Below are 27439 nucleotides of genomic sequence, written 5' to 3'. Positions count from 1 at the left end.
TAAGGTGACATCGCCTAGTGTGTGTGTATGAAGAGTGCTCTACAATGACTAAGTGACAAATGAAAGGTATGAGGGAATTGTGATGTCCCACAGGAGAAAATCCTTTAACACCAGTAACATTGTCAGAAAAGCGCTGAATTTGACATCCTGCTGTCATCCTCTTATAATTTATATCTAATTGACAGCAGCTAGGCTGTACCCGACTCGGATTTCGCTGTTCAATATGAACATTTTATTATTCGATTGTTCACTAAACTCCTATATCAGCAGGTCCTGTGGTGGAAAAGCCGCTACATGTGTCTCCTGTTTTAGCCTGCCTCACGTTTACTGCTGTTCTTCGTCATCTGGGATGTGAAAACAGATTACCACACAGTCAGAGAAAGTAAAAGTGTGCGCCATGCTCAAAGATCAGTTGTAAAATCTCTGCGCACCACAAAGCATCTCTCCTGCCAGGCTGCTGACAGCACCGTCAGCCCAAGAGTCAATCGAAGAGTCAAAGGACGGTAGTAGTGGAGGGTGTATCGCTGTCTAGTTTAAAAGTGGTTTAGCCGACTTCACTGACAGTCAGCACCAGAGCACCGGAGAGTGTAAGAGTGGCCGGTTTGTAAAGTTTACAGCCTGCCATGCTGTCCTTCTGGGCACAATATACAGCTGAAAAACAAGCAGCTTTTCGACTGACTGAATGCGAGTCTACTTGCAGCCTAACCGTTGATGATTTAAATCACTGAGTTTCAGGGCAGCCCTAACACCGGCAGCGTAGAAAATGGGCAAACTGAGTTTATTCCCCTTTTACCATCCTTGTGTTGGTGGTGGTCATTTGTGGGTGTGTGTATTTATAGTAAGCAACACGGTGTGTGTTCTGAATTTGGTGCTGTCTGTGTAGCACCACCAGAAGTACATTATCACTGACTCAGCACTGTTAGTGTGTGTGTATTCCAACTGCCCAGCTCAGTTTTTTTTGTTTCCCAGATCAATGCATCACTCATTAGCTGCCCCCCATCCCTTAATCCACCCACCCACCATTAAAAAACAAAAACATGCACACACGCCACTGTTTATTTATAATCTTCTGAATGCGATCATACAGTTGCTATTATAACACACAGTCAATCTCCCTTACAAGTACTGGGCCTGATTTATGCTGAGTGCCTGTGTGGGTGGAGAGAGAGAGAGAGAGACAGCGGGGGGGGAGGGTTGAGGGAGTCATTTCCCTCAAGTGCCATGTTTGTGCGTGTAGCCCTTGTTTAATTGTGCACCATACATCCGATGACATTACACAGTGACATAAAGGGAGACTGCAGCAGAGTGACAGATGGAGTCAGAGATCTGTGTTGCTGCATGCAGTGCAACCTCTGTATGTACACCACTCACTCTTATAGGCTCTGTAGTGAATGTTATGTATGAGCCTTTTCTTGCCTTTATTGATAGGACAACTCAAGATAGACGGGAGAGAGAGAGAGAGAGGAAATAACATGCCGCAAAGGGCCACAGGTCGATTGCAAACCCACTGCCGCTACAGCAAGGACTCAGCCTAGGTACCTGGGAGTATTGTAATGGTGAAAAGCACAAAGTATGCCCCTCTGGAAGGACTAGTGAATTATGTTTATGTTAGTGAGTCACTGCGTTATAATATTTATCCAGGGAAAGTCATAGAAAACCTTTGGATTTCTACTAATATTACTGGGTTCAGTGAACTGGCTGCCACTGTTTGTTAGTCAGGTAATGTTAAGATTGAAACATTTGCTGATATCGGAGGCAGCAGGATGTTTCAGAAATAATGACTGCGCACCAACCGCAGTCCACACATTTTATCTATACCACAATCGAGGACAATCAAGTAATAGTTTCTGACTTGCTGGCAGGCATTTGTCCTAATCATATACTAGGACACATCAAACATTGCTCAGGTCAACAGTTTAACCACTATTCTAAATGTGTGGAGTGCAACTTCCTGCTGCTGTCTGGTGCAACAAAACTGAAAAAAGACACTGATTTCAAAACTGGCCTCGTTATAAGCTCCTTTACTTCAACATGTATTATTTTTTGTGAGAAGATGCCTCATTATCTGTTAGGTCTTACTTATAATTTAGAGGCAATAGTCAGTACTAGTTCTGTACCGAAATACCGATAAGCTCTTGGACTGGTATTAATGTTACATAAACAGCTGGCTCAAACTTACCTAATTGAATGGAAATGCAGTAACTCAGGAAATAGTTTAACTTGTTATTTCTGTAAAAAAGTGATAAAATAACTGTTGAATATTTTCACATCTTTTCATGTCGTCTATTTTGCACCAAATGCAGTATCAATAAGAGTATCGATAATTATCAGTATCAATACCAGTATCAATAAAACGATACCATCACTAGTTTAAAAAGAACTGTTACATTTGTAATAGAACTATATAAACACAATAATTTGTGTAGAACTCGCTAAAATGAGAAGAGACCACATGTAGAGATGAGATCAAATGCACCATTTGGATGGGAACCTGCCAGCTGAAACAAGTGTCCAGACCAAAGCTAATAGAGGCAAGTTAAAACAGAATAAATAGAGGGGACTGAAGAGAGCAGAGAAGAGATAAGAGAGGGAAAGTTAAAGGTGGGGAATTCAAACAGAGGCTTAGACAAAGAAAGCACATCAAAGCGATTGAATGATTCTGCAAGACAGATATTTATCATCATGACAGACATCTTGGAAGGAGTGCAAACATATTCCTATCAACATTTACATGTGCTCAATTAACTCAAACAACATCGGCTCTGTGTGCGAGTATAAGCGTGTGTGTGTGTGCGCGCATGTGCGTGCCCGTGTGTGTGTCTATGTTAAATGTCACATTAAAGATTGATGCACACTTCCTATTATGTTGGTGCCTGTGGAGCAGAACAGGCCAACGAGCCAATGAACTGATAGGACAGATAGCACATGATCAGACCACGCTCAGTTTGTGTGTGTGAAGGTGTGTGTATGTGTCTCTGTCTGTGTCTGTGTGTGTGCTTCTCTGTCTCTAAAATCCCTAACAGAAGAAGAAAGTCAGTTATATTTCTCCTGCTTTGAAAAGGCTTTTTGGTTGTCAGGTGATACAGTGAGGTTAAAGGTGTTTGTTACAGGCTTATTTGATTTTATTTGATGAAGAAGGCTATGATAGCAGTCGGGGGTCTTTGTGTAGGTGTGCATGCAGTGTGTGTTTGTATTACATAGAAAGCAGAAAGCTCTATTCTGAGAGGAGTAACTACTGCCTGAAGCCACCTCCCTCTGTCTCTCTCTGTCTTTGTACGAATGCCCTGCATGTACTGACCTATTTACCACAATACACAAACACTCTGTTTATGATTTACATCCCCTGCCTTTATGACACTGTGGTATGCATGTACTCACTTGGCATCAGTCACATCCTCTACTGTGTATGCACACATGACATTAAGATGCCATATGAAGTAGTTAAATGGGCCCTGGACCAGAGCATGGCTTTGATGCTTTGGTTTATTACGCTGAAGAGTGCAACATTAAAAAGATCAAGTACAGAGTGCCCACTAATATCACTGAACTTGGAACCAGGTAATAATGTGAAGCTGCTATAGCTGTATTGATTTTAATAGATAAATATAGTAAATCTTGGTGCTGGTGGGTACCGTTATTTGTCCATTGCTGGCTTTAGAAAGTTGTTATCTTTGTCCTCTGTTGACAACAGGTCAAAAAGGACACATCTCTGGCTCAATGGCTCAAATGTGAAATAGATGTGGTCAGTGATGATTTAAGACGTGCCTGGAAGCACGTGTACACGAGATGAGAAATTTCCTGGTTTATCTTCTTCTTCTTCTTTCTGGGCTAAATAATGAGAAAGCTTTTTCCACTATCGATTCAGAGCCCTTTTATGTTGTGGCCACAGGTAGTATCATGTTGTATCATGTCCCTGCAGCCTCTGTAGTAGTCACAAGTGTCAGTTGTAAATATGTGTTGGAACATCACAATGAGGCAGATGTCTGACCATGTAAAAGCCGGTTACTCAACGACAGTAATCGACACCTCTCTTGGGCTGAAACTATACGTGCCATATAGACATGTTTTATGGTACATTTATAGGTATATCAATTCTGCCATAAAATACATTGGTATGATTCAAATATATGTACTGTTAAAATCCTATTTTCACACTTAATGACATTTCTTAACTATGTTACAAAGTGCTGTACAAAGGAAAAATAAAAACAGGCAGATAAAATGACAATAAGAAACATGAGCACAGAAGTAATAAAACAATAGAATGAATAAGAACAAATAAATAGGAATAAAAACATTGAATATTTCCAAAAGCTTGCACAAAAAGAATAAAGAGATGTCTGAGTGTGGGGGCTATAATGGCAAAAGCCTTTTGCCACACACACCATGACCTAGGAATAACCAGCCGGGCTGCATCCGAGGAAGATCTGAAGGGTCGGGGTGGCACATGCAAGGGTAATAAATCCGAAATGTATGAGGGAGCAAGTCGGTTTAACACTTTAAAAAAGGGAGTAACAACATTTTAAAATCAATTCTATCTTTGACAGGGAGCCATTGTAGGGAGACAAGCACAGGCGTGATGTATTCATATTTGACGTTACTGTATTATTAAGCACGTGTCGGTCCTTGTGACCCTTGTTTGATGGGTTACATTTGTGTAGTGAACCACATGCCAATGTAAATGGCTAATGTATGGTCATTGAACTTGAGTTAATACAGCAAGGGATCAATATGACTGTGCTAGAACTTGGCTCGCACTCGCCTAAATACTTCTCATCTCTCTCACTCTGCTGGCCTTTAGATGTTCCTGCCACGCCTCGCTTTCCTATTCTTGTACCTTCTCCACTTTCCACCCCAAAATACATAGAGACTATCAGTCCTCTTTAGTGCCAAGCCGCTGTTTTATCAACGCTAGTGCCTTAGTTGATGTTAATTACTGGTCAGTGCGGTGACTCTTTTTACACAGTACATGCAGCAATACTGCAGGCTACTGAAAACAGAAGAGTCTGTAACAGAAGGAGGGTGGAGTGTTATGAGAGTGATGTTGAATATCGCAGCTTGTCGGGAGAACTTTTCAATGCTGGATACAGACACACACACACACACACACACACACACGTGCACACTCACACACACAATGCGCTCATCCTCGTTGTTATCACCTCGCAGACAACATTCTCTCCGGTTGTCTCCCTTTTTGTGCCGTACACTCTTCCATTGATAATCTCTAATACTGTACATCACCAGGGAAATGAGAGAAGCATACACTGGGGTCTGGTGTTAATCGACTTAGTGCACCATGAAGAGTAATATCAGGATGAGGAAAAGGACTAATGCAGTGGTGGTCTGCATACTATATGCTATCTAAAAACCAGGCAACACGAGCATGCAAAAGTCATTACCCGGCCCAGGCATGATTTAATGTAATCTGCATTGCTGTGTATGTACTGCCCTCAGGGGACAGCAGTTCTATACATAAAACAATGGTACTATTTGTGTTCATGTAAGTTCATGTCAGAAGTATTATTCTTGAAACGTGGCTGCAGGGTGGAAACGGTGAACAGGAGGAGCAGACAGCTTCTCTTCAGAGAGGGTTCAACCTCCCGTGGTGGTGAAGGTCAGCAGAGTCACAACAATAATGGGCAATTTTTACTGACCTTTCTTACTCAATAGTCAAATATCTAAGTGCAGCCTTTATAGTGTTTTTCATTTTCATTTCTTCATAGCAAGTGGAGTTTGACAGGAAATAGACAGCCAGGGGAGACATTACCGAACAGATACTGAAGTGGTCAAAAATAAGATTCACTGACATTCATTGACAGCTTGAGAGCGCACTGAACACGCATTTTATAATGCTTAAAAAGGCTGCAACTAGCGATTGTTACTATTGTTATCAGTTAGCCTGCTGATTATCTTCCTGATAAACCAGTTAAAAATGTTTATTCTATTATAATTTCCCAGAGCCAAACAGTGACGTATTCAGATGTCCTCGTTCATTCTACCAACAATTTGCAACCCAAAGATATTGAGTTTACGATCATATATGACAAAGAAAAGCATCACATCCTCACATATGAGAAGCTGTAAATGGTGAACGTAATGCCTAATCAGTTACCAGAGTAGCTGCTGATTATTGTCAGCTAATCGCTTAAGCCCTATCTCCTTGTGCCTTACACGTGTGACTGACTCGGCTACTCACTGCCTCCCTGGCTCTCTTGAAATTTCTCATTGTGTTGTGTACGAACCTTTATCTGGAGAACAGCAGTGTTGGAAAATGAAGTGAGGGCTGTAGGACTGTAGGATGGGGGCTTAATTTTCTTCTAGTACAGCTGAGTATCTGAGTATCCAAGGTCCAGCAGATCATTGTGGCTCTTTCAGCTCTTCCTATCTACATCCTCTCCAAACACCAAGCTCTAAGCCATATTCCTTTCTGTGTAATCAATAGTTCTTATCACTGAAGCTGTGTGAGCGTGCAGTGTGTGTCTGCACTTGTGTCTTTGTGTGTGTGTGTGTGTGTGTGTGTGTGTGTGTGTGTGTGTGTGTGTGTGTGTGTGTGTGTGTGTGTGTGTGCGCCAACCGCTTCTTGTTACCATCAGCCCAATATCTCCTCCCTCTCTCTGGCCTTTTATCTTTTTCTCTCACTTTTTTAGAAGCAACTCGGCATCCATTTAAAAGCTCTGAAACAACACTCTAGCCAATCTATAAATAAAGACTTTACACCATTACATTAAAGGGCTGCATGATGTGGGTATAGGTCTAGCTCATCTCTCCTGCTCTTCTGTCTTTATATATCTGTCAGCCCCTCTCTGTTGGCTTACAAAACTAATATTTTCTTTAAAAGGATGTTGTGTGGAAAATAATTAGCATTGCTGAGACCTCGCTCTGCAGCAAGATGGGCATTACACCATTGTAAGTCAGCGGAGGCAGAGAACATGGCATTAAAAGAACATAACGGACACCTGCCAGCCAGTCAGAATAAAAGATTCTCAGGGGCAATGTTGTAAAAGTGAATACGTAATCAAGTCACTCCTCTTTCTTCACTGTCTCCCTTATTCTCTGCCTGATGGTGGGGTGGATTAATACTGTATGGAGGTAGAGTGATCCCTCAGCCAGAGAGCCACCCTCCGAGGCCTGTGAGATGAATCTCTGAACTGTACTATTCAGGATTATTTGATTTATACTACATTAAAAAATAAAGGTCCACTTCCAGGGATATTCCATTACATAACTCAACAGAGTCCTCTCACCCACCCACTTCCCTTTCTCACTGCTTACCAAGAGGCTACTCAACGTGGTAACTTCGTTTCCATATGCATGTAATCGGCCAACCAGGGCTGACAGCCTTTAATTGTTTGATGTGTAGGAATCAGGGAGGTGAGGCAATGTTTTGATGGGAAACCATGGGAAACTGGCCACTCCTTCAGACAGCTTGAATTTACCACTTAAGACTCTCTGTATTCCAGGAAATAAAAGTAATTAGATTTAGATAATTAGATAAAGTCCTGTCAAAGGAAAGGGACAGATTCTTTACCGTTTGTGGCAGTACTGACAAGTAGCTAATCTTGACCTCTGACCTCCAATAGAGGGAGCAGGTAGATAGAAGATTACCCCACTGCAGTCAGTAGCACATTTACCATCATTATTAATGACAGTAATCCAGTGGGTTGGTGTCATATTCTGCGTGTTTGTAATGTTTACTGTTTCACCCACCTGAGCCATAACATACATCATCACACCTTCACGCAAAGTGGATTACAGCAAAGCAAGTGCATCTGTGTTAAGTAATCATACCCTTACTCCGTCAGTGTGATCAGCAAACTCTAGCCTTTGATCTACTTAGGTCTACATGAGACTAAAAGGTGGGATGCATGGAGCTACTAATGGATTTGTGGCTGACTTCAAAGGAAGACAGACACAATTATAACCATCCTCTAAAAGACCAGCATCAGAACTGACTATTCACTAAGCCCTGCACCCCCCACTCACTGCTGCTACAGCTGTCCAGCTTTCTGTTTTCATTATCAGATATGCAGTTTACATTGATAACAAAATTGTGTGATTTTTGAAACTGTGGGTTCTTGATAACAGACAGAGGTAGACAGAAGCAGCCTTTCTTTCCAGCTCATGACGGTTTATTTTGTCTGCTGAAAAGACAACTGTCACTAGCAGATTTTATCAGCTTATTACGCTAATGTTAGCTCCCAGAGTGGGTTGAAAAGGCTGTCTCTGGCTGACTTTATGATGTTTGCAGCTGAATTACATTCAAATTACATTTAGATTTTGTCAGGAAGAAGACACTGAAACTGTCACTGCACTCTGCCTTTGCACTACCTTTATGTCTGTTTCTGGAAGTATAAAGACAAATTATAAAGAGTTCAGTGTCTGCATTTTTAGTTTCAGTCTACCTGAAACGCATTTGGCTGGCCAGTTGTTGTTTGTTTTAACATAATCCTGTTGAGCCGTTCGCTTACATACTCGTTCTTATTTTCACAAAGTGTGTTTTCATTCTTATCTTGGGTAACAACATGATCCTCCCAACTCTTTAAATGCCAAGTATCCCTCTCACTATAGCCCCATGTTCACCACTTCAGCATGTGGACAAACCAAAGCTTGACAGGCCTAGTTACAGTAACAAAGCTAGAAGTACATTGCTGCTCATTTACAGTCTGTGTCTTTGTTGTGTGTGTCTGTGTGCAGCTACCTAGACAGCCTAGATCGGATTGGTGCGCCAGACTACCAGCCCACAGAGCAGGACATCCTGAGGACCCGAGTGAAGACCACAGGCATCGTCGAGACACACTTTACCTTCAAAAACCTCCACTTCAGGTCAGTATTAACTTCTGGCAGGGACATTTGAAACTTCTGATTAGTCTTTATCATCTCTGGGTCTGCTCCTCTATCCATGCGTACAGTAGGAAATCCAGTCTGTAATTAATAAGATTAAATACTTTAAACAAGTGTCTATATTTATGATTGTCTGTCTTTTTAATGAGACTTGATTCAATTAGAGCAAGGAGCTATGGGAATGATGACAGAGAGGAGGGTATGATGGGACGGAAGGAGGAAAGGGAAGAGAAAAGATAGGAGGAGTCTTTCTTACCTCTCTTTTAATTACCCTATTTCTGCCTCTCTTGTGTACCTGTGCTTACACACACACACACACACATAAATGTATTGACGTGCACGCAGAGCGGAGAGGTTAATAAGCTGTAGACACCAGTTATTTTTCTGAATGGATGCACCATTGCACTTCAACTTTGTTTCACTTTCTGTCTCAGCCTTTCTCACACACACACATACACACACACACACCATATGTACCATGTGTTCAGATACATTGACACACACTCAATTTAAACAAAAAAAGAGCGATGTTAGTCCTGCTGAAGGGTGCTTTCTGCTGTGTGTGTGGCAGCTGAGTAGGTGGTTTGCTGGGTGTGTTTTGTTGAGAAGCCCTAAATATTGTCAGCTCAATTGCTATCACTGGCAGTCAGGTAGTGTGTGGGAGTTTACAGTGTTCCTGTACTGGGTGTAACCCATCAACCTACCTACCATTACCAATCACATATATGCCTGTTTTTGATCGTGATAAGATAGACAGGAAGTGGGGGAATCAGGGGGGATGCATCAAGCAGACATTAAAGAATTTAGCCTTAGTACATAGGACGCGCTGTCCAGGGCGGCATAAATTTTTAGTATTCTATCCAAAGTTTTTGTAGTCAGAATTTTGCTGCAGGCTGTCTTTGATCACTAAAGCTCCAAATTTGCTGTCATGGGACGTGTCTCTATCTAGGACCACTGTTTTGATTCACTACCGAAGACTTTACCTCATCTGTCTCACGATTGTCAGCTTTTGTCTTAGACAGCCCAAAAATGTTGTATGGACGCCTTTAGACAGCTAAAGAAAAATTGACTTTGGGCAAGTACATTTCTGACTCAGTTGCCAGGTCAGGCACTCTCTTATAGGAGTGTAATTGTACACAAAATGTACATTATGTACCTCAGTTTTGGAGTTACGGTTTGGTATGTTCTTGGTACAGCATGGAAAACCCAAACAAACAAACAAACAAACAAAAAAAGAAAAGATGTACATAAACATTAACAGTATCTCATTTGTTCTGTTGAATTCTTACTCATCTGAACTGTTGATAACTGTGTAGCTTGCACTCGTTTATAGAGGGCAGGACCAACGGACTGATTAAAGCTAGGGTAGGTAACATTGGAGAGACTAGAGACTAAAAAATCACACCCCCTCCCTTCAGGCCTCCCTCCAGACCCACTTCTCAAAAGGTAGGTAGGTAGGTAGAAAGGCAGGTAGGCTAGCCAGTCATTGAACTCCAGGTAAAAGTCGAGCTTTAGAATTTGCGTTCCTTTTGTGCGAGTATGTAAACTAGTGCTGTCAAACGATTAAAATATTTAATCGCGATTAATCGCATTAATGTCATAGTTAACTCGCAATTAATCGCACATTTTTATCTATTCTAAATGTCCCTTGATTTCTTTTTGTCCCATTATTTTTTCTCATTATAATGCTCTTATCAACATGGAAAAGTGGATCGGCTTGCTTTGTGCAAATGTTGTTTTTATTGAAAACAACATTGGCATATAGGCTACTGTAGTGTTCAATTTCACACTAACATCATCCATTGTCGCCTGGCTTTGACGAGGGGGCGGAGAATTCGCATCAACTGTGTGCTTAGTGGTATTTCAGACTGGACGTGCTGCGATGATAGCTCAGTTCACAACGACAAAACACACAGATCACTTTGGTCTTGTCAATGGAACCATTTGGCAACTTTTTAAAAGTAAACTTTCCATTCAGAATATTATTGGCATCCATTTCGGCGTCTGGCGCTCGCCATCCACTCAAAATGAACGTCTACTACTCTTAAACAAGTGTGTGCGGCGTGCCTGTTGTTTTGTTTCCGGTCTAACTAGATCCGGTGTGGTGTTGTAGTTTTTCTAACGTTACTAGTTGTTGCAACAGCATGTGAAAAAAACTACAAAGTGTGCTAGGCCAAAAAGAAGGTTAATCTCGCGATAAAAAATTTACTCCATTAAAATGGGTTTGCGTTAACGCCGTTAATAACGCGTTTAACTGACAGCACTAATCTAAACATAAATAAACTATTTTGCCAGTAATTGTTTGGGTCACAGGGCGCACCGAACCGAGGCAGTCGCATACCAAACCAAACGTCCTATACAGGGACGAATACACGTACCGTTACACCCCTACACTCTTTTATTTACGGTATTACTCATAACCAGTAATACCACACCACATCCAAAAGATAACATTGAGAGATGAAAACTGCCAGAAAAAGGATACTTTAGAGACACTGACTGAGCTTGAGCCCAGAAAAAGAAAATAAAAGAGTCAACAAGAGAATTATTGAGAACACACTTGGGTACAACAAGTCTGATAATAAAACCTAAGGTTTACAATATCAGTTCAATGCAAGATAGAGAACCACTTTATGAACTGGGAAGAACGCCAGAATTGTCACATATGAAAGAAATGTGCCACTGCTGGAATAATGAGCCAATAGACAAACAGAAACCAATAACTGGCCCAGTTTATAAATGGGCCTACAAACTGAGAATGCTACAGAAGCTGCTTGGCTTCAGAAGTCACCGTCTTTCCACTTCTGTTTAGATTTGACCTGACTGTGACATAAGAATGAAAGAAAAATGTGCTTGTGTGGGTTTGTACATGTGTGATATTCACATCCCTTTTTCTGTCAGGCTGTTTGATGTGGGGGGTCAGAGGTCGGAGAGGAAGAAGTGGATCCACTGTTTTGAGGATGTCACAGCCATCATTTTCTGTGTGGCACTCAGCGGATACGACCAGGTGCTGCATGAGGACGAGACCACGGTAAGGACAGATGTTCACATGTGTATGTTCTGTCTCACTCCGTCTCTCTATCCCTTTCTCACTGATGCCTTTTCTCTGTCACTCTGTGGCCTTATGACCATTTATAAATATTGGAGCCCACCTTTAAATGAGACTATATCAAATAGCCTCAGTATTGTTATTTTATACATTCAGGATGTGGGACAACATAATCTGATACATTCTGACACAGGCTATGTAAAAGCTATAATATAAAGATAGAGTATAAGCTTGTTCTCTATGTAGAAATGATGTGTAAGCTGACATCAAACGCATGGTCTGTGTAAAAGCTTGAGACAGGGAGGGATAAATGTCAGTAAAGGTCGTCAAAGAGCCGCTAAATAAATGAAGGCATGAAAGACTTAAAATGTTTATTTACATTTTATGGATCATTTTAGTACAGACAGACATATCTGCTTTTATCTTTTCTCTCATCTTGCATCTATGTAATATCTGGTGTTATTTAATAATACTGAAGCAGCAGCACTGGTCTGCCTTCTCACTTTCCCTACGATCTGAACACAGTGTGAATTCCTCTGGGATTCTATCGTGTTTCCTCTGGATGTCCTTTTGGTACGCCATCCCGACTTCTCACTGAACTCTGGTGTCATAACAGAACATGTAAATAACATAATACCACTGATGGCCACATTCAAAATACTAGTTTGAATTGTTTACCAAAACATGTAATCCCACAATGCTCCATCTCTGGTGAACACACTGTTGGATGGCTTCAATGCAAACAGGAGTTACGGTTATGCTTTTTTTTTTTCTATCTATGCAAATCCTTCCTCCCTCCATTGACGATGCAAACCAAGTTGCATGCTGGTCAAAGCAAATGATCTGTATTATTATTATTATTATTATATATATATCATATTATTATAGAGGCAAATGATGTAGACTGTACATTCTAAGATGTACAGTAGGTGTAGAAATCATCCATGAAGTGTATCAAGGCTAAGTCCTTGGTGCAGCAGCAATGGGTTCAGATCTGACCTGTGGCTGTTTGCTGTGCGTCATCACCTCTCTCCTGTCTATCTAGCTGTCCTATTCAATAAAGGCAAAAAAACCCCCCAAAAAAATGTAGAAAAAAATGAATAAATAAAAAGTAAAAACAATAAGAAAAAACATGATTTACCACATTTGAAGTCAATGGAAAGTGCAAACTGCAAACAATGAAACCCTGCACACCTTTATGAAAATGTCTGGTTAAAATAAGCTCTGGGAATGGTGAAACACAGGCTCTGTGTTTCCTCAGCAAAGCGCCACAACCTGCCATGTGGCTGTAAAGATGATTATATGTAACCCAAAACAAATAAGCTGATTTGAATGCACGGTGCTCACTGCTATTTATAAGCCTGAAGTGTGTCCTCTGAGAATTCCAAGCTGGGAAATTGTGTTCAGTAGCTGCTCTATTTATGCAGATGTCGTCAAGCCTCCCTCTGAGCTGGGAGCTCCAAAAGAACGTCAGATGAAAAGAGAAAATATCCATCATAAAAACGCGCTTCTAGTATGTGTGCTGCACATCTGAATCTATTTAATTGTTGCGTTTTGTTTTTTTGTGTTTTTGCAGATGTCTGTCCAAATGTAGGCAATGTAGGGTCATGGGAATATTTTGAGCACAGCTGCTCTGTTGGTTAATAGCAGGAAATGTTTAAGCTACATACAACGTTAATGGTAAACATAATTTGAATCCCTGAGCATATAGGTGCAATGACTCACTATTTCCAGGGAGAAATCCATGGTAAAAAAATGTTTTCCTCTGACAGTACCTCAGTACATTTTATTTGAGTACAGTGTTGTTTTACTATGATATTGTGGACACTATTACATTTTCACCAGCACAGCCCACAGCTAAAATACAAGTTCACACAGACGAATACAAGGCAGTAAGGGTATACCAAAAAAGAAATAAAACATCCCAGATTCCTATCTGTTCAGACTACATTAATAGCAGTTCTGCTCATTTTTGTTTTTTATCTGTGAGACAGTGTTCTGATCAACATTATGTGTTACCATTAAAGAGCAAACACTAGCGTAGGAGTTCTAATTACCAGGCAAATAACCAAATGTTTTTCGGCAAGCGCCCACAACCTCCGTCAGTTCTGCTACCAGACACACAACCAGGCATGTGATTCAGAAATTACAAGCACTGTGCACAGTAAAAAATATTCTACAATCAGACATGAGAGATAACACCCCTCCTCAGTGATTAAGTGATACATATATCCCTTTTGGGTAGCTCATTAAAATCACTGATACAACATGAATTTGATTTGATCCAGCTTTTCCCCTTAATACTGATCCTGTATTAAATTCTCAGTATACCTCTTACCAATAATAATTTAAAAAATGCATATACAGTTCATATTGTATTGTTTATTCATTAGATTTTCTTCAGAGGCTTTATTGTTACATTACAAACCATAGCCTACATTATATATATTTGTACACAATGTTTGTAGTTGGTGTGACTTCTAGTATGTCAAAGACATGTGACGTAGTTTTCACAAGTAGGTTGAAAGAGGTTTCTGGAGATTCCTAAAGTCATGTGACAACTAGCATGTGCAGTGAGATCAGAAAAATAGAAGAGTCCTAGTCATAGTATTTTAGCATCAGGTGAAACAAAGCAGTTGTTCTGCTGCAAGAAATTATTGATATGATAGTACTTAGAAGATATCAGGCCAATAACCATAAAGAACAGGCTCTTCTCAGAGATCATCCATTTGATTTTTAGACTTTTAAAGGCCTTTTTAATACCACATAGAATTATAGTTACCATCTTGCACAATCATACCGTCCAAAGTATGAAAGTGTGATGGAAAGCCAGTAGGGACAATATGGCCTAGAATTATTAATTATTATATAACGTTTTTTCACTGCTCCCCAGCAGTATATCACAATGATTCCTAATGATATGATCAATTGAATTAATGTGACCTGGACATGGATAAGTGGCATAAAATGGATGAATGGATTAACCAATGAAAAATGATTCATTTGTCCGAGTTGGTTTTTGCTAACATTGACACTTGCACATTATGAGACAGCTAGCAGTTGTGATGGTGTTTGTTGCAGGTCTGATGGTGCTCACAGAAACTAAACACAAAAAAGGATTGAACAGCTTCCTACACAGTCGCCTGTCACAACAATCCCACGGTACATAACATCTCCAACAGCCTGCGATCAGATAGAAGAACATTTTATTACTAACATTATTGCCTGTGGCAGGCAAGAGAACATATTTAAGACGTCTGTGAATTCAATTTAATCATTCAGTACTTTTTAAGACTTTTGAAGACCTGCAGATACAATGTCATTTGCAGTACCTGTGTGATATGGAATGATATTGCCAGATTGTAAGTTGACAGTACAGGTTGTCTGTTTTGTTAGTAGGGTTTTTGTCCTTTTGAGAGGACAATAAAGTAAAAAAAAGAGCACCTCATTGGTCCCATTTTAAAGGTTTTGACTGTATATCTATAAACATCTGTGTGCTGTATGGACACACACGCGCACATGCAGTACGACACACTACTTTTGCTTTGTAATTCCCTTCTTTCTATTGAAGAACTGCTTGCGTTGTGTTTTTCTCTGTCTCTCCTTGTCTTGTTTTTGTGAAAACACGCACACAGAGACTAGAGTCTGAAATGACAGGCGCTCTGGGTGAACACTGTCTGGATAAAGTCTTGTCCTCCTGCCTCTAAACACTTTCTTTTCAGCACTAGGGGTGTGTATGCGTGTACGTGTGTGTTTGGGGCAAAGGGGGTGTCATTTAAAGGAAGTGGAACGTGGCTGGGTGGGCGGGTCCCTTGCATTTTCTGTTCCTGCTCTAAGCTCCGCCCTGCAGCATCTCTGGCTCCTTCCGCTCCTCCTGTCACTCTCGCCATCGACTGTCCTCTCTAACCAATCAGCAGTCAGATCTTCTACAGATGCGCCACCCACAGACAGGTATGAAACATCCCGATAGGTTGATACGTTCACCATGAGTTGAAAGCAGTGCCTCTTTCTGTTTGTCAGATGTTTTATTGCATGCTATCTTACCTATCTATCTATCTTTCTATCGGTCTATCTATCTGTCGGATTTCGGACTGTCTGATCACTTTCTTATTTCTCTAAATTATTGTCTAGCTATTTAATCCTCCTTTCCAACAGTTTCAGTTTCCTGTAAGCTGATCACCTTTTCTTCCCTCTCCAGTCCCAAACTGGGCAATAAAGGATCATAACCAGAGAGAAACTGCTTTCAACTCATTCTTAAAAATAATCCATTTTCATCAATAGGCACTTTTATAAGCAGTGTTGACAGGTTTCTTCACTGACTTTTTTACTTGAGCTAAAATGTAATGCCAACAGTTGGTTTGCTTATCACCTTCTACAGATTTCATTAGCAAACTGAACTGTGTTCTGTAATTTTATAAGGAGCACAATTGAGACCTGATCTATTTGAAAAGTCTCCTGAGATAACCGCTGTTATGATTTGTTGCTACACAAATTCATTTAATTTAATTTCTGCTGAGAATTAGGTGAGGTATACTTATTTATAAAGCACTGTTGCTAACAAAGCTTTCTGCCAGCTGCCAACAACTCAATCTAAAGAGCCACAAATCCCATGATCTACTAACATTGAAAAGTGCCTAATGATGAAAAATCTAAATTTTTTTAATTAATTTAATCTTAAATGTATTAATCATAGTTTTTGTTGATCAACCAAAGTTTTCATGCTTAGTAACCCTTTAAGCTGCATTTTGGATGCTAATTTAGCAGTGTTTACATCCATGTCTTATATGTTTTCTTTTAATATATAATTTATTATTATAGTATTATGTACTTCTTTTACTACTTTAATACTAAAGTGCACTTGTTGTATTTGGCCTCTGAAACATGTTAAATTTTCGACCCAAGAGAACATTTGCAAAGCTTTGAATTTCAATGTGCGTTGTTGACATCAGCTAGTTTGTTTCTTCTCCTTCATTGGTACACTGCTACCTTTTACAATTCATTACCTCCACAAACTGTTGCTGCCTATTGCAGTTTGCAGAAATGTAGATTACGTAACCCTCTGCTCACCTTGAGCAGTTTATGTCCTCAAGCACATGATGTAGAATACTTAATGCACTCAGTACAGAGTATTGCTGTACAGCGCCCCTAGTGGTCAAAAGCTCCACAGGGCACCCTTAAGTTATCCTTTATCAACGGTTATATACTCCTGTAAAAGTATGCAGTGGCTCACAGCTTAATAGCTATAAGTGCATGGCTTGGTTTAACTCAGCTGAAACAACCAGCTTACTAATATCTTCTATTACTCATATGTTGATACACACGTGCTCACACACACACACAAATACCAACTCACTATGCAGAAGTAAATGCTGTGTCCATAGACAGGAGGAACTCCTCAGTACCTCTGTTCCTCCTTCTCATTTTTATTTGCTCAATTCCTCTTTGTGTTTAAACGGTTTGTATGTTGTGTGTGTTCTCCATTTGGCTGCTTGTGCACATGTGCTTTTGGAACACACGTGCATTCATTTGGTTGACATTTTTGGGTGTGAATCCATGTGTTTGTGAGCATGAAGAAGAGTGTGTTTTAAAGCCCCTTTAACACTTGCTAATGTCTCTTCTACAGAACCGAATGCACGAGTCTCTGAAGCTGTTTGATTCCATCTGTAACAACAAGTGGTTTAAGGACACCTCCATCATCCTCTTCCTGAACAAGAAGGACATCTTTGAAAACAAGATCTGCAAATCACCCCTGTCCATCTGCTTCCCTGAGTACACTGGTACATATCCAAACTCTTGAGAGTGATAGTCTATAACTAGTTCATACTATATACTATATAATTTGCATGGATACTAGTAGGCTGCTGAGGTAGAGCGTCCCCCACCCAGTATTCACAACCATTTAAAGAGTAGCTTTGTTTTGGGTTCTTGACAAAGCATTTTAACGCTAAACCTGTGAACATCTTTGTGTAGTCCCCAAGAAGTCTGATAGGCCAAGTTCTGGAGTGAAGATACTAGTATCATATGAAACTAAATGATCGAACGCATCCATTGGTACCAACCAGTGTTGGTAAGGGGGTTCAATAACACTCCAAAGTTAGGCTAAATTTTGGCAAAAGAAAAAAAAAGGATCCCTTGACATCTGCCCTCAAGATATCTAAATGAAAATGGGTCCTATGGCTCTCCCCTTTGCAGACATGCCAACTTTATGGTAATCCCATGCAGCTGTGGGCAAAAACCTGCAGTTTTTTTTGTATGGGGTTTAAATGTATTATTTTTGCCTAGTGTATTTGAATATTTCTGTGGCCTGGGGTCCCTAAACAGTATTGGAATTGCATAAATTGGTAAGACTGGAAAGCTGAGACACATACTACATGCCACTCCTGCATAAGTCAGTGCCCCACTTGTGCCACCGCAGTCCAAAGTCTGGACATGCCCCTGTCCAACAGCAAATTTTCTTCCACATGTATCAAAAGTACTTTCATTCCCTTCACTGCACTGTTTGGTGCAGTTGCCGTTACAGTTGTCCAAACGATTGCCCCGTCAAAAATTTAAGCAGTATTTGCCAAATGTTCCCACTTGACAACCCACTGCAGGCCGCTGTTTTTAGAGGCAACATGTCCCAGCTACATGCCATTTGGGGGACAGTATCTGTTACTACACAATATGGCTCTTTACAGCATTCACCAAGTTAAATTATTACAACATGCCATCTCACCAAATGTGTACTGAGCTTAAATTTGCTTTCCCTTTTAAATTACAGTTATAATGGTTACAAAAGTAAACATATCTGTAACTCCTATAGCTTTATTTGTATGTGAAATTAGTCGTGACTCAAGACAGCTAATGTAGCCAACAGCAAACTGTAATACCTCAGTTTTCACAATGTAAATATTTAACACTTTAAATTAATGGGATTAATTGAATATATTTCCAACCCCTACATTTAATTTACAACACAAACCCACTGCCTAAATCAGTCTGTTTACATACTAACTTCATTCATTAAGTCATATTAAGGCATCTTGGGCACTGACAGTATATAATTGTAGACAGAGTTTCTGGATTATGCAGAAATGTTTAAAACCTGCATTCTTTCTAATAGAAAAGTGTATTGTTTATCTGTAATACAAGAACTTGTGTGACCAGGTGAGCCACATTTTTTTCCTGCCACGGATTAGTTGAAACTGTGCAGCCAATGAGCACAAGTCAACATACAGTATGTCATTTCTGCTGGCTGCAAAAAAACAACATGGTGACGGCCATAATGCCAAACTCGAGGCTACAGTACTCCACAAACCAATGGGTGACGTCACGATAGCGTCACACTTAATCTGCTACCCCGGCCTTTATCTTAGGTGAAGTCAGCACCATTGAGTGCAAAAGAGTTCAGTTATCTGCTAAAAGTACAATTGCTCTGATGAACGTAACAATGTATACAAAAGGTTGTTAGGCTGGAGGATAAAAGACAGAATGGGAAATAGAAGATTGAAGGTAACAGAAAAAAACAGATAGGCTTCAGACTCTAATCAAAACAAAGATGAGAGTCAAAGAAGTGAAGTAAAACAATGAATGAAATCGGGAGTGCTGCCAGGAGTGAGGAGCTCAAGTGTGCTAGATACAAGAGAAAATGAGAGATAAGACAACACAGGGTGAAACAACAGAAAATGAAAAAGACAGAGCGAGCAAGAGTGTGAGAAAATTAGGGGGAAAAAATAGACAAAGCAAGGCTGTGGGAAAGCAAGATGGAGAGAGACCAAAACAGCAAGACTGTGAGAAAGAGAGAATTAGGATTCCAAACCTGTTTCCTCTCCTCTCCTCTTCTCTTCTCTTCATCCTTTTACATGGCCTCGTGCCTGTTCTGACAAAGTTGCTGCTGAAGCGGACAGACAAACCACAGTGCTGCTAATGGCTGAGAGCCAGATAGATATTAGTGACACTTTGAGCAGAATTACTCCAATCACAGAGATCTGACTCATTCCAAAAGCATTACAACAAATTAAAGCTCTTGATTAAATCCGCTGCATGCCAAATGCTTACATTACAAGCAGAACTAAACTTGCAGTTTATAATGGACTTGAACTAAAAGGGCATACAGTAGATTTGGCCCTGCTGTAAAATGAATCAATATACAGCATGAATAATGGTTCCATCCTTTTGGCTCTAGGACCTCGTATATGTCACACTTGTTCTGTTGCTGTATAAAGACTATGATACACTGGCATGTTCAGAAACCAGTAAACCTTGCCAACAATAACAAGACATAACATTTTCCATCACATTTCATTTGTCAGCCCAAAATCACCTTTCCATTTTGTCTAAAAAAGTTGTCCATGTTTCATATTTATTCAAGCTTGGCTCGCAGTAAGCAAAGCGCTCCGTACACCTCAGCAGAATGTGTGCTGAGCTAGAATGTCAAAGGTTATGTTTTCAGAAAATATCAGAAAATAGTGCTGATATGGAAAATGGAGGATGGTCCACTGATATAAAGACTCACATAACAACAGCTTTTAAGCCTTCACCTAACTCCCACTATTTGTCATCTCTCTCTCTCTCTCTCTCTCTCTCTCTCTCTCTCTCTCTCTCTCTCTCTCTCTCTCTCTCTCCCATATCTCTCTCTCTTTAGGTCCAGACACTTACTTGGAGGGAATAGACTACATTAAGTGTCAGTACGAGAGCAAGAACAAGTCACCCAACAAAGAGGTCTACTCCCATGTGACCTGCGCTACAGACACCAACAACATCCAGTTTGTCTTTGATGCTGTCACTGATGTCATCATAGCAAATAACCTGCGGGGGTGTGGCCTGTACTGATGATTAAATGTTAGCCAATAGATGATGGGTGTTTGACTTGTATTTTCCAATGTGGGGTACCATGTCAGTGATGTGATCAATATGTTCATGATGTCATTATATTGCTTTACCGTAAGACTCGCCATTAGTCCAACTTACCTCTTAAATAATGAATTGGTTGGTTGGGTGAGACTTCTTTTAAGGTATTTGTCTTTTTTACTTCCTTCTAAAGAAGAACTAATTGCTGTAAAGTTACTGTATTTGTGCATTTATTTATAGCTCCAAATCTTTTGCTGGTGTGCTGCAGAAATCTTGCACAACACCTACAGTCGGCTTTACAAGGATACAAGATTCCTGAGACTGGTTTGTACGTACAGTAGTGCTGTGTTACTCAATCAACTAGACAGAATGCAAATGAAGTGCAGCCATCTTAGGGGTTCACCAGCAGTCCCGAAAAATAGTGTAACAAGAATTATGTCTCTACCCCAAAGTATTCTAATTGTTTTTATTTAAATTTGATTTGAATATATGAGTATGTCGTCCAAGCAGTATCAATCAAGTTCATTTCAATCTCAGTTTGCTTCAGAAAGTTGTTCTTCAGACTTCATGTTCACCACATGATCATGTACATGAGATCTTAGACTATTGACAAGATTATGTCCAACCTACTATAAAGAAATGCAAAGAAAATAGAAATCAGCAAAAAAAGCATTTATATTTATACTTTATGAAAAATAGCTTTTGTAGCACCCCTCCTTATCGGGTGACCGTCCTGCTCAGATGTAGTAGGGTAGTTTCCAACTGTCTTGTTGCACTAAGCCATGCTCTTTTAACTATTGAGCTCCAAAATGACTATTATTTAATAAATAAATGAGACATAATGACTTAAATCATCATATGAATTAATATAGAAAATAATTGATGAACCACTCATTGTGAAATTATTAGATACAAGTCAAACAAAACTGATTATTATTAAGTGTATTATTTTCACAATAATTTATTTCATAGCACTTGCTGAGCCTGCTAAGAGGCTGGGACCAGCAGCAGAATAGTAACAGAAAAATGTCAGTGAAATAAAAAATACACTTTCATATAGAGCATTTTGAGATTGCTTTAATGAAATAAGCAATCACAGTGAACCATACTGAAATTATGAAATAGCATTTAGAGTTTTAATTGCATATTAAATTAGTTCAAATTGTATTCGTTTGTATATTTTTCTGTACTTTTTCATATGATGGTTTAGTTGTCTAGTTATAATATGTATTGGTTAAATATTGCCCCTTAGTAGTTCCATATTAAACAGTCTGATGCCAGAGAGTCCGCTGCAGCTTTGCCAGTCACTAGAAGCACATTCACGATTATTTGTGAAGGTTTGTGTGTGGTACTGTTAAGCTAGCGGTTGTATTTTAGCTAAACTAATGGCTCAGAGAGGCTAACTTTCCAATATATGAATCAGTCTGGTGATGCTTCGAAAGCACAAGCCTGCACTGAAATACTAAAGCAAAAACCTAGCACAAGTACTCCTGTAAATGATGCATCTATTGTATTATATTAGTATACATTTGAAAATGAGCACAGTGGTTCCACAGCTGGAGGGGGTGGGCGGCCCTTCTCTGATTAGAGGGCGTTAACACTCTTTATTTCATATTAATGTGATGACGTAAAGTAGTCCCAAACTCTACGTCAGCATTGAGCTTGCAAGATTCAGAGTGATTCAAAACAGTAGATTTTTAAGACATGAATTGATATATTTCATCATGTTACAGTCATGTTATTTAGTTTACAGCTCATACGACATTTTTAAGTGTGCATTGCCTCTTTAACATAATGATTCAACAAGTAGGACCAATTCATCTCATCCTGAGGGAAGAGGGGGTTTATCAGAGTGGGCTGTTCAGAATATGAAATGTAATAAGACCAAAGGTAATCCCACTTATGACTGTTTTTCTGTAAAGTGACATTTCTATTTTTTTACTACATTGCAAATTGATGGTACCTAGGATGATAGGTTCAGCCAGTATATCCAAGTTAAATGTGTAGGATTTGAACATTTCCGACTTTGGCGACTCCTCTTGGTCATATCAAAGGTTTGGCTAGGATTGCCTCATTTTTCAACAATCAAAATTTCAAAAAAATTATAATCACATTCACAATTGGGATTCAAGAAGAAATAAAATTATTTTGAATATTATTAGAAGAAATATTTATTTTATTTTTGGTGTCATTTGACTTAAGCATAGAGTTGACGTGCTCATTGACAGTTCAGTCATTTTGTTCAGTTCTGTGGGGCATCAGTCAAGGTTGGAGCAATGGTAGCTTATCATTTTATTGAAAACCCAAACAGGAGTTCATACAGCAGAACTCAATTGTGTATTTCCATGTTGCTGGGAAACTGCTTGGTTATCACATAACCTTAGTGTTTTGGACTTGGATGCATTTCATTTGGAAGTAAATTTGTTCTTTGTCCCTATAGAGGAAGGTAATTGAAATTGTACTTTTGATAAAAAATTAAAAGAGGTGAGCAGTATAATTTCTTGTTTTTTTCCCTTCACCTTAAATGTAAAGCTCATATTTAAATTTACAGTGAGGACGTTGCTATCTATGTTATTTATTCTGCCATCACCCCTCATCCATGTGGATGTCACCTTTGCTCATATGTTAGGATTGGTTTTCCAGGCCCCCTTGCTGCAGCATGCATGGGTCCACTATAAAATCACTTTAAACAGAGGAGCTACAAGAGTGTGCTGACTCAACCACACAATTGCCAGATAATGCTTCAAAGGAAGCATCGATTTTATGAGGCCGTGGGGCCGCATCCATTGTGTGGGGCTGCACAGTGTAATATCCCTATCGTCCACCACTCTGCCTTATTAAGCCAGAGGTGAGCTTTGAAAGATTGTGTGCTGGTGAGTACATATGGTCCTCTGGGACACGAATGTCAATCTTGTTGTTTTAGTCCTGATGTTTTGCTTTCTGCTGAGCGGGTTCCATTTCTGCTAGATGGTAGTCGTCCCAGAGCTCCTGTTGGACTGAGGTTTGATGTAGTGCACAGCTTAGGGGGAATAAAAAGTGATGTGTGCAATTGGTGGGAGCAGTTCAGGTTTGAGCCTTAATGTTAAAGCCAAAGAGATGCATATAATACCAGGAAAATATCATCAGCTCCTCCCTTCTTCCTTTATAAGCAACAGTTTACAGCATCGCATAGAAACTGAGCCGTGTTTGTCAGTGGGACTTTGTTGATTTGACTGAGCTGAGTGTGTTTACAGCTTTACTGCTGTGAGTGCTCCCTGGCAAACAGAGGCAGAGAGCTTCTTTATTTATGTATGAGCGCGGCATTTGCTATATTCCACTCTTCCCTCGACACTCAAACAGCTAGGACGTGTCTCCACCCTCTGCTCAAAGCTGCGATTTTTAAAACAGGTAGACGACGTCATCGGCTCTTCCTTCCACATTTGTGCCAACTTTTCCTAATTAGAGAACTGCCTAAGGCTGTTGATCAGCCTGTTCTCTCTCTCTGTGTGTGTGTGTGTGTGTGTGTGTGTGTGTGTGTGTGTGTGTGTGTGTGTGTGTGTGTGTGTGTGTGTGTGTGTGTGTGTGTGTGTGTGTGTGTGTGTGTGTGTGTGTGTGTGGTTATGTCTTTGTATCCTGTGTGTAATCGTGTGTGTTTGCAGATTGTATATAGTCACTTACGTGTGTGTCTGTTGAGAGTACGGGAAAGGTCAGTGTGTGTGTGTGTGTGTGTGTTTCTGTGTCTGCGTGTGTGTGCTTGTCTATGGTGTGCGCGTATGTGCGTTGTGTGAGAGACAACATCAGCCCATGGGTGTTGTGGCGGAGTCAGTATCTGTGGATTAATTACCCAGAAGGCACCTATCTACCCTTTCCACACACACAGGCCCTCTACACAAACCCACACATACGTACACACACACACTGAAGACAAACACACCCATGGGACTTCAAAATGTCACAACACCTTTCTTGCCGGTGCCAAATAATACCACCGTATCCCACCAAAGAGAGCTTTTTTGGTTCTTTTGCCAAACATGAAGCCTGCTGCTGAAGGCCTCTAGTTTCTGATCTTCTCCATTGTTTAATTCATTACATGATGTGAAAGGAAGATCTTACTGCATTAGCTCTATGATTGACTTCACTTCCCACTTCTGTCAGCCGTGACACTGCAGGGAAGCTTCCCTCCTTTTTTTAAAGTATGTCGAAGTGTGTGCAAGTTTTTTTAGACAGGCAAGTTTTGTTTGTAATTTGCATAGAGGCCGAACTAATATTTTACACTGACATGCTGAAAACAATTAGCATCTGTGCATGTGCACAGTGCAAGACACAGAAGTGACAAAACAAACTATTCTGACTATTCTGACTTTTGCACCTGAATCATGCCCTTGCCCATTACAGGCTTTTTCTGTCCTGTGTATGCCCTGTCGCTGTAAAAGTGGCCTGAAGTGTGATTAATTCATAGTTTGTTGAATGACTGAATAATTTAGTTTAGCATCATCCTCACTTAAAGGTCAAGTGTGTAACATTTAGGAGGTTCTATTGTCAGAAATGGAATATAATATTCATGGTTATGTTTTCATTACAGAATATAAGAATCATTGTGTTTTCGTTACCTTAGAATGAGCTGTTTTTATCTACAGAGGGAGCGGGTCCTCTTCAGAATCTGCAATGTTTCTGCAGTAGCTACCCAAACACTGGCTCTAGATAGGGCCTTTTGGGAGTTTTGCACCCAACATAGTTTCTCCTTCATGGTTGGAGGGATGGGCTGGGGGCTGTCTTTAAGTCCTTTGGGTTCTGCACAGTCCCCTCACCTCACCAATATCAGTGATGGCAGTTTTAATCACCCGCCACAGAGTCCTCCTCACATCCTACGCCAGTTAGACAGACATATAGCCAAAAAATTCCATGTAATCATTTGATTTGCTCTCATTGCTTTGCTCTCTCTCTCTCTCGCTCTCCCTCTCGCTCTCTCTCTCTCTCTAATAGCTCTAAAGCTATTAGTAGTTTATAAGGTGGCGACAGGGTTGATGCTTCCTCAGAGAGGAAATATGAGCAGATCACTGTCTCTGTCTCTGTCTGTGTCTGTCTGTGTGTGTGTGTGTGTGTGTGTGTGTGTGTGTGTGTCTGTGTGTGTGTGTGTGTGTGTCTGTGTGTGTGTGTGTGTGTGTGTGTGTGTATGTGTTTGGGCATGTATATGTGTGCTTTTGTGCTTTTCACAACCTGTCTCTACTCCTGATGAATTACCAATAAACCCCAAACAACCAGTGGGAAATGATATCAGCACGCAAGGCTGAGAGAATAGTGGGTGTCACAGTGATAAATAACGGACTCCTTTAGGCAGAAGTGAAGGAGAGATTTGTGGGTAATGTAGTCTGAGGTCATGACAGAGACGGTTCATGGGTGGTAGTGTATTTCTTTTTTAGGTGGCTGGCTCTGATGTGAATAATAGAATCAGGGGTTTATTCAGATAACAAAGGTGCTAGTTCATCTGGGCAGCAGGTGGTGGCACAAAAGAACTGTTAGCACCTTGAGCCAATCCAGTGCCGTAGCAGCATAAACAATTCCCCACAATGGTAGCCAAGTAAAGAACTGTGTTGAGTTTTGATCCCAGAGTTTGGTGCCAAATGTTTGCCATATTGGATTTAAATGAGCTTTTCGCTGACTTATGTATGCTTCACATTAAGAATTGGAGTTTTGCTTGTAAATGCTTTTAAAGAAGTTCAGTTCACACTCAACCTTTGCAGTCCATAAAATGAGCATGACGATTCAGAAAGCCACCGGGCACATGACCGTAATGAACTGTAGAATGAAGGAGGCAGAGTACAATGTGGTTACAGTCCTTGCACTCATCGTGCTCTCAGCCCGTACTGCTGCAGTGCTTTTAGCCTTCCACCCTCCAGTGCCCACACCATTGAACCCCTCAGTCCAAGACCAATCAGCACCTGTCTATACTGTACAGATCGCTTGCAGCAAAATGCAAACCTGTTTTTGTGTATGTTTGTGTGTCTATATGTGTGTGCCATTTTACTGTGCACTGTAAGTAAAATATATCTGCTGTATCTCCCCACTGCTGTGATAATTTATTGAAAGTTGTATTTATACAAGAGACATGACAATAAAGCACCACATGAGTAACTCGATATGTGTGATCATTATCCTGATCCAGTTATTTTGTGTCTGTCGGTGTGCGTGTGCGTGTGTGTGAATTTGCATTTGCAGAATATTTAAATACAAACACCGAGGATGTTTGTAGATTGTCTTTTTCCTTCCTTCCCACTCACTGCCTCTGTTTTCCAAAACTATGATTTGTTGTAAATGTTGGAAATAATTTCCTCCACAGCTCTGTAAACTAACACTGCCGCAGTTTCTTGTCACTACTGTGTGTGTGTGTGTGTGTGTGTGTGTGTGTGTGTGTGTGTGTGTGTGTGTGTGTGTGTGTGTGTGTGTGTGTGTGTGTGTGTGTGTGTGTGTTGGGAGATTGTCTGGCAGTCACCTGGGCTTCATTACGCATAATACTAATGTGTGTGAGAGAGTGAGTGAGACGAAGAAATCTACCCTCAGTCGGTGTCCTTGACACTGCATAATATGTTGCATTTAATTGAATCAAGGATGCACAAGCAATAATTGTGCAGAAAAACTGTGATCCCCCCTGATGTCTCCCCCTTTTTTCTCTCCTCTCTCTTTAACTGACGTTCTAATTGGAAAAAGAGAGAGAGGGGGGTGTAATTATTTCTCTCTCTC

At 40.3% G+C, this 27439-nt stretch overlaps 1 protein-coding gene across 2 annotated transcripts in view; it reads left to right on the top strand.

Annotated features, from left to right (window-relative positions):
* LOC127353458 (guanine nucleotide-binding protein G(o) subunit alpha) overlaps positions 1 to 27439 on the top strand; it is a 109849-nt gene that overhangs the window by 75380 nt on the left and 7030 nt on the right. The window contains exons 5-8 of one of the 2 annotated variants that reach the window (XM_051382717.1): positions 8698 to 8826; positions 11746 to 11875; positions 17517 to 17670; positions 20517 to 26838. In XM_051382717.1, coding sequence (XP_051238677.1) covers positions 8698 to 8826; positions 11746 to 11875; positions 17517 to 17670; positions 20517 to 20704 — 601 coding nt within the window. In that variant the 3' untranslated portion in view covers positions 20705 to 26838. Of the gene's footprint in view, positions 1 to 8697; positions 8827 to 11745; positions 11876 to 17516; positions 17671 to 20516; positions 26839 to 27439 lie in introns of those variants that run through there. The other variant, XM_051382718.1, reaches the window with a different exon arrangement.

This window comes from Dicentrarchus labrax, unplaced genomic scaffold (genome assembly GCF_905237075.1).
Source record: "Dicentrarchus labrax unplaced genomic scaffold, dlabrax2021, whole genome shotgun sequence".
Classification (NCBI taxonomy): domain Eukaryota; kingdom Metazoa; phylum Chordata; class Actinopteri; family Moronidae; genus Dicentrarchus; species Dicentrarchus labrax.
Note: the sequence above shows the minus strand (reverse complement) of the source record. Positions and strands in the feature narration are given on the sequence as shown.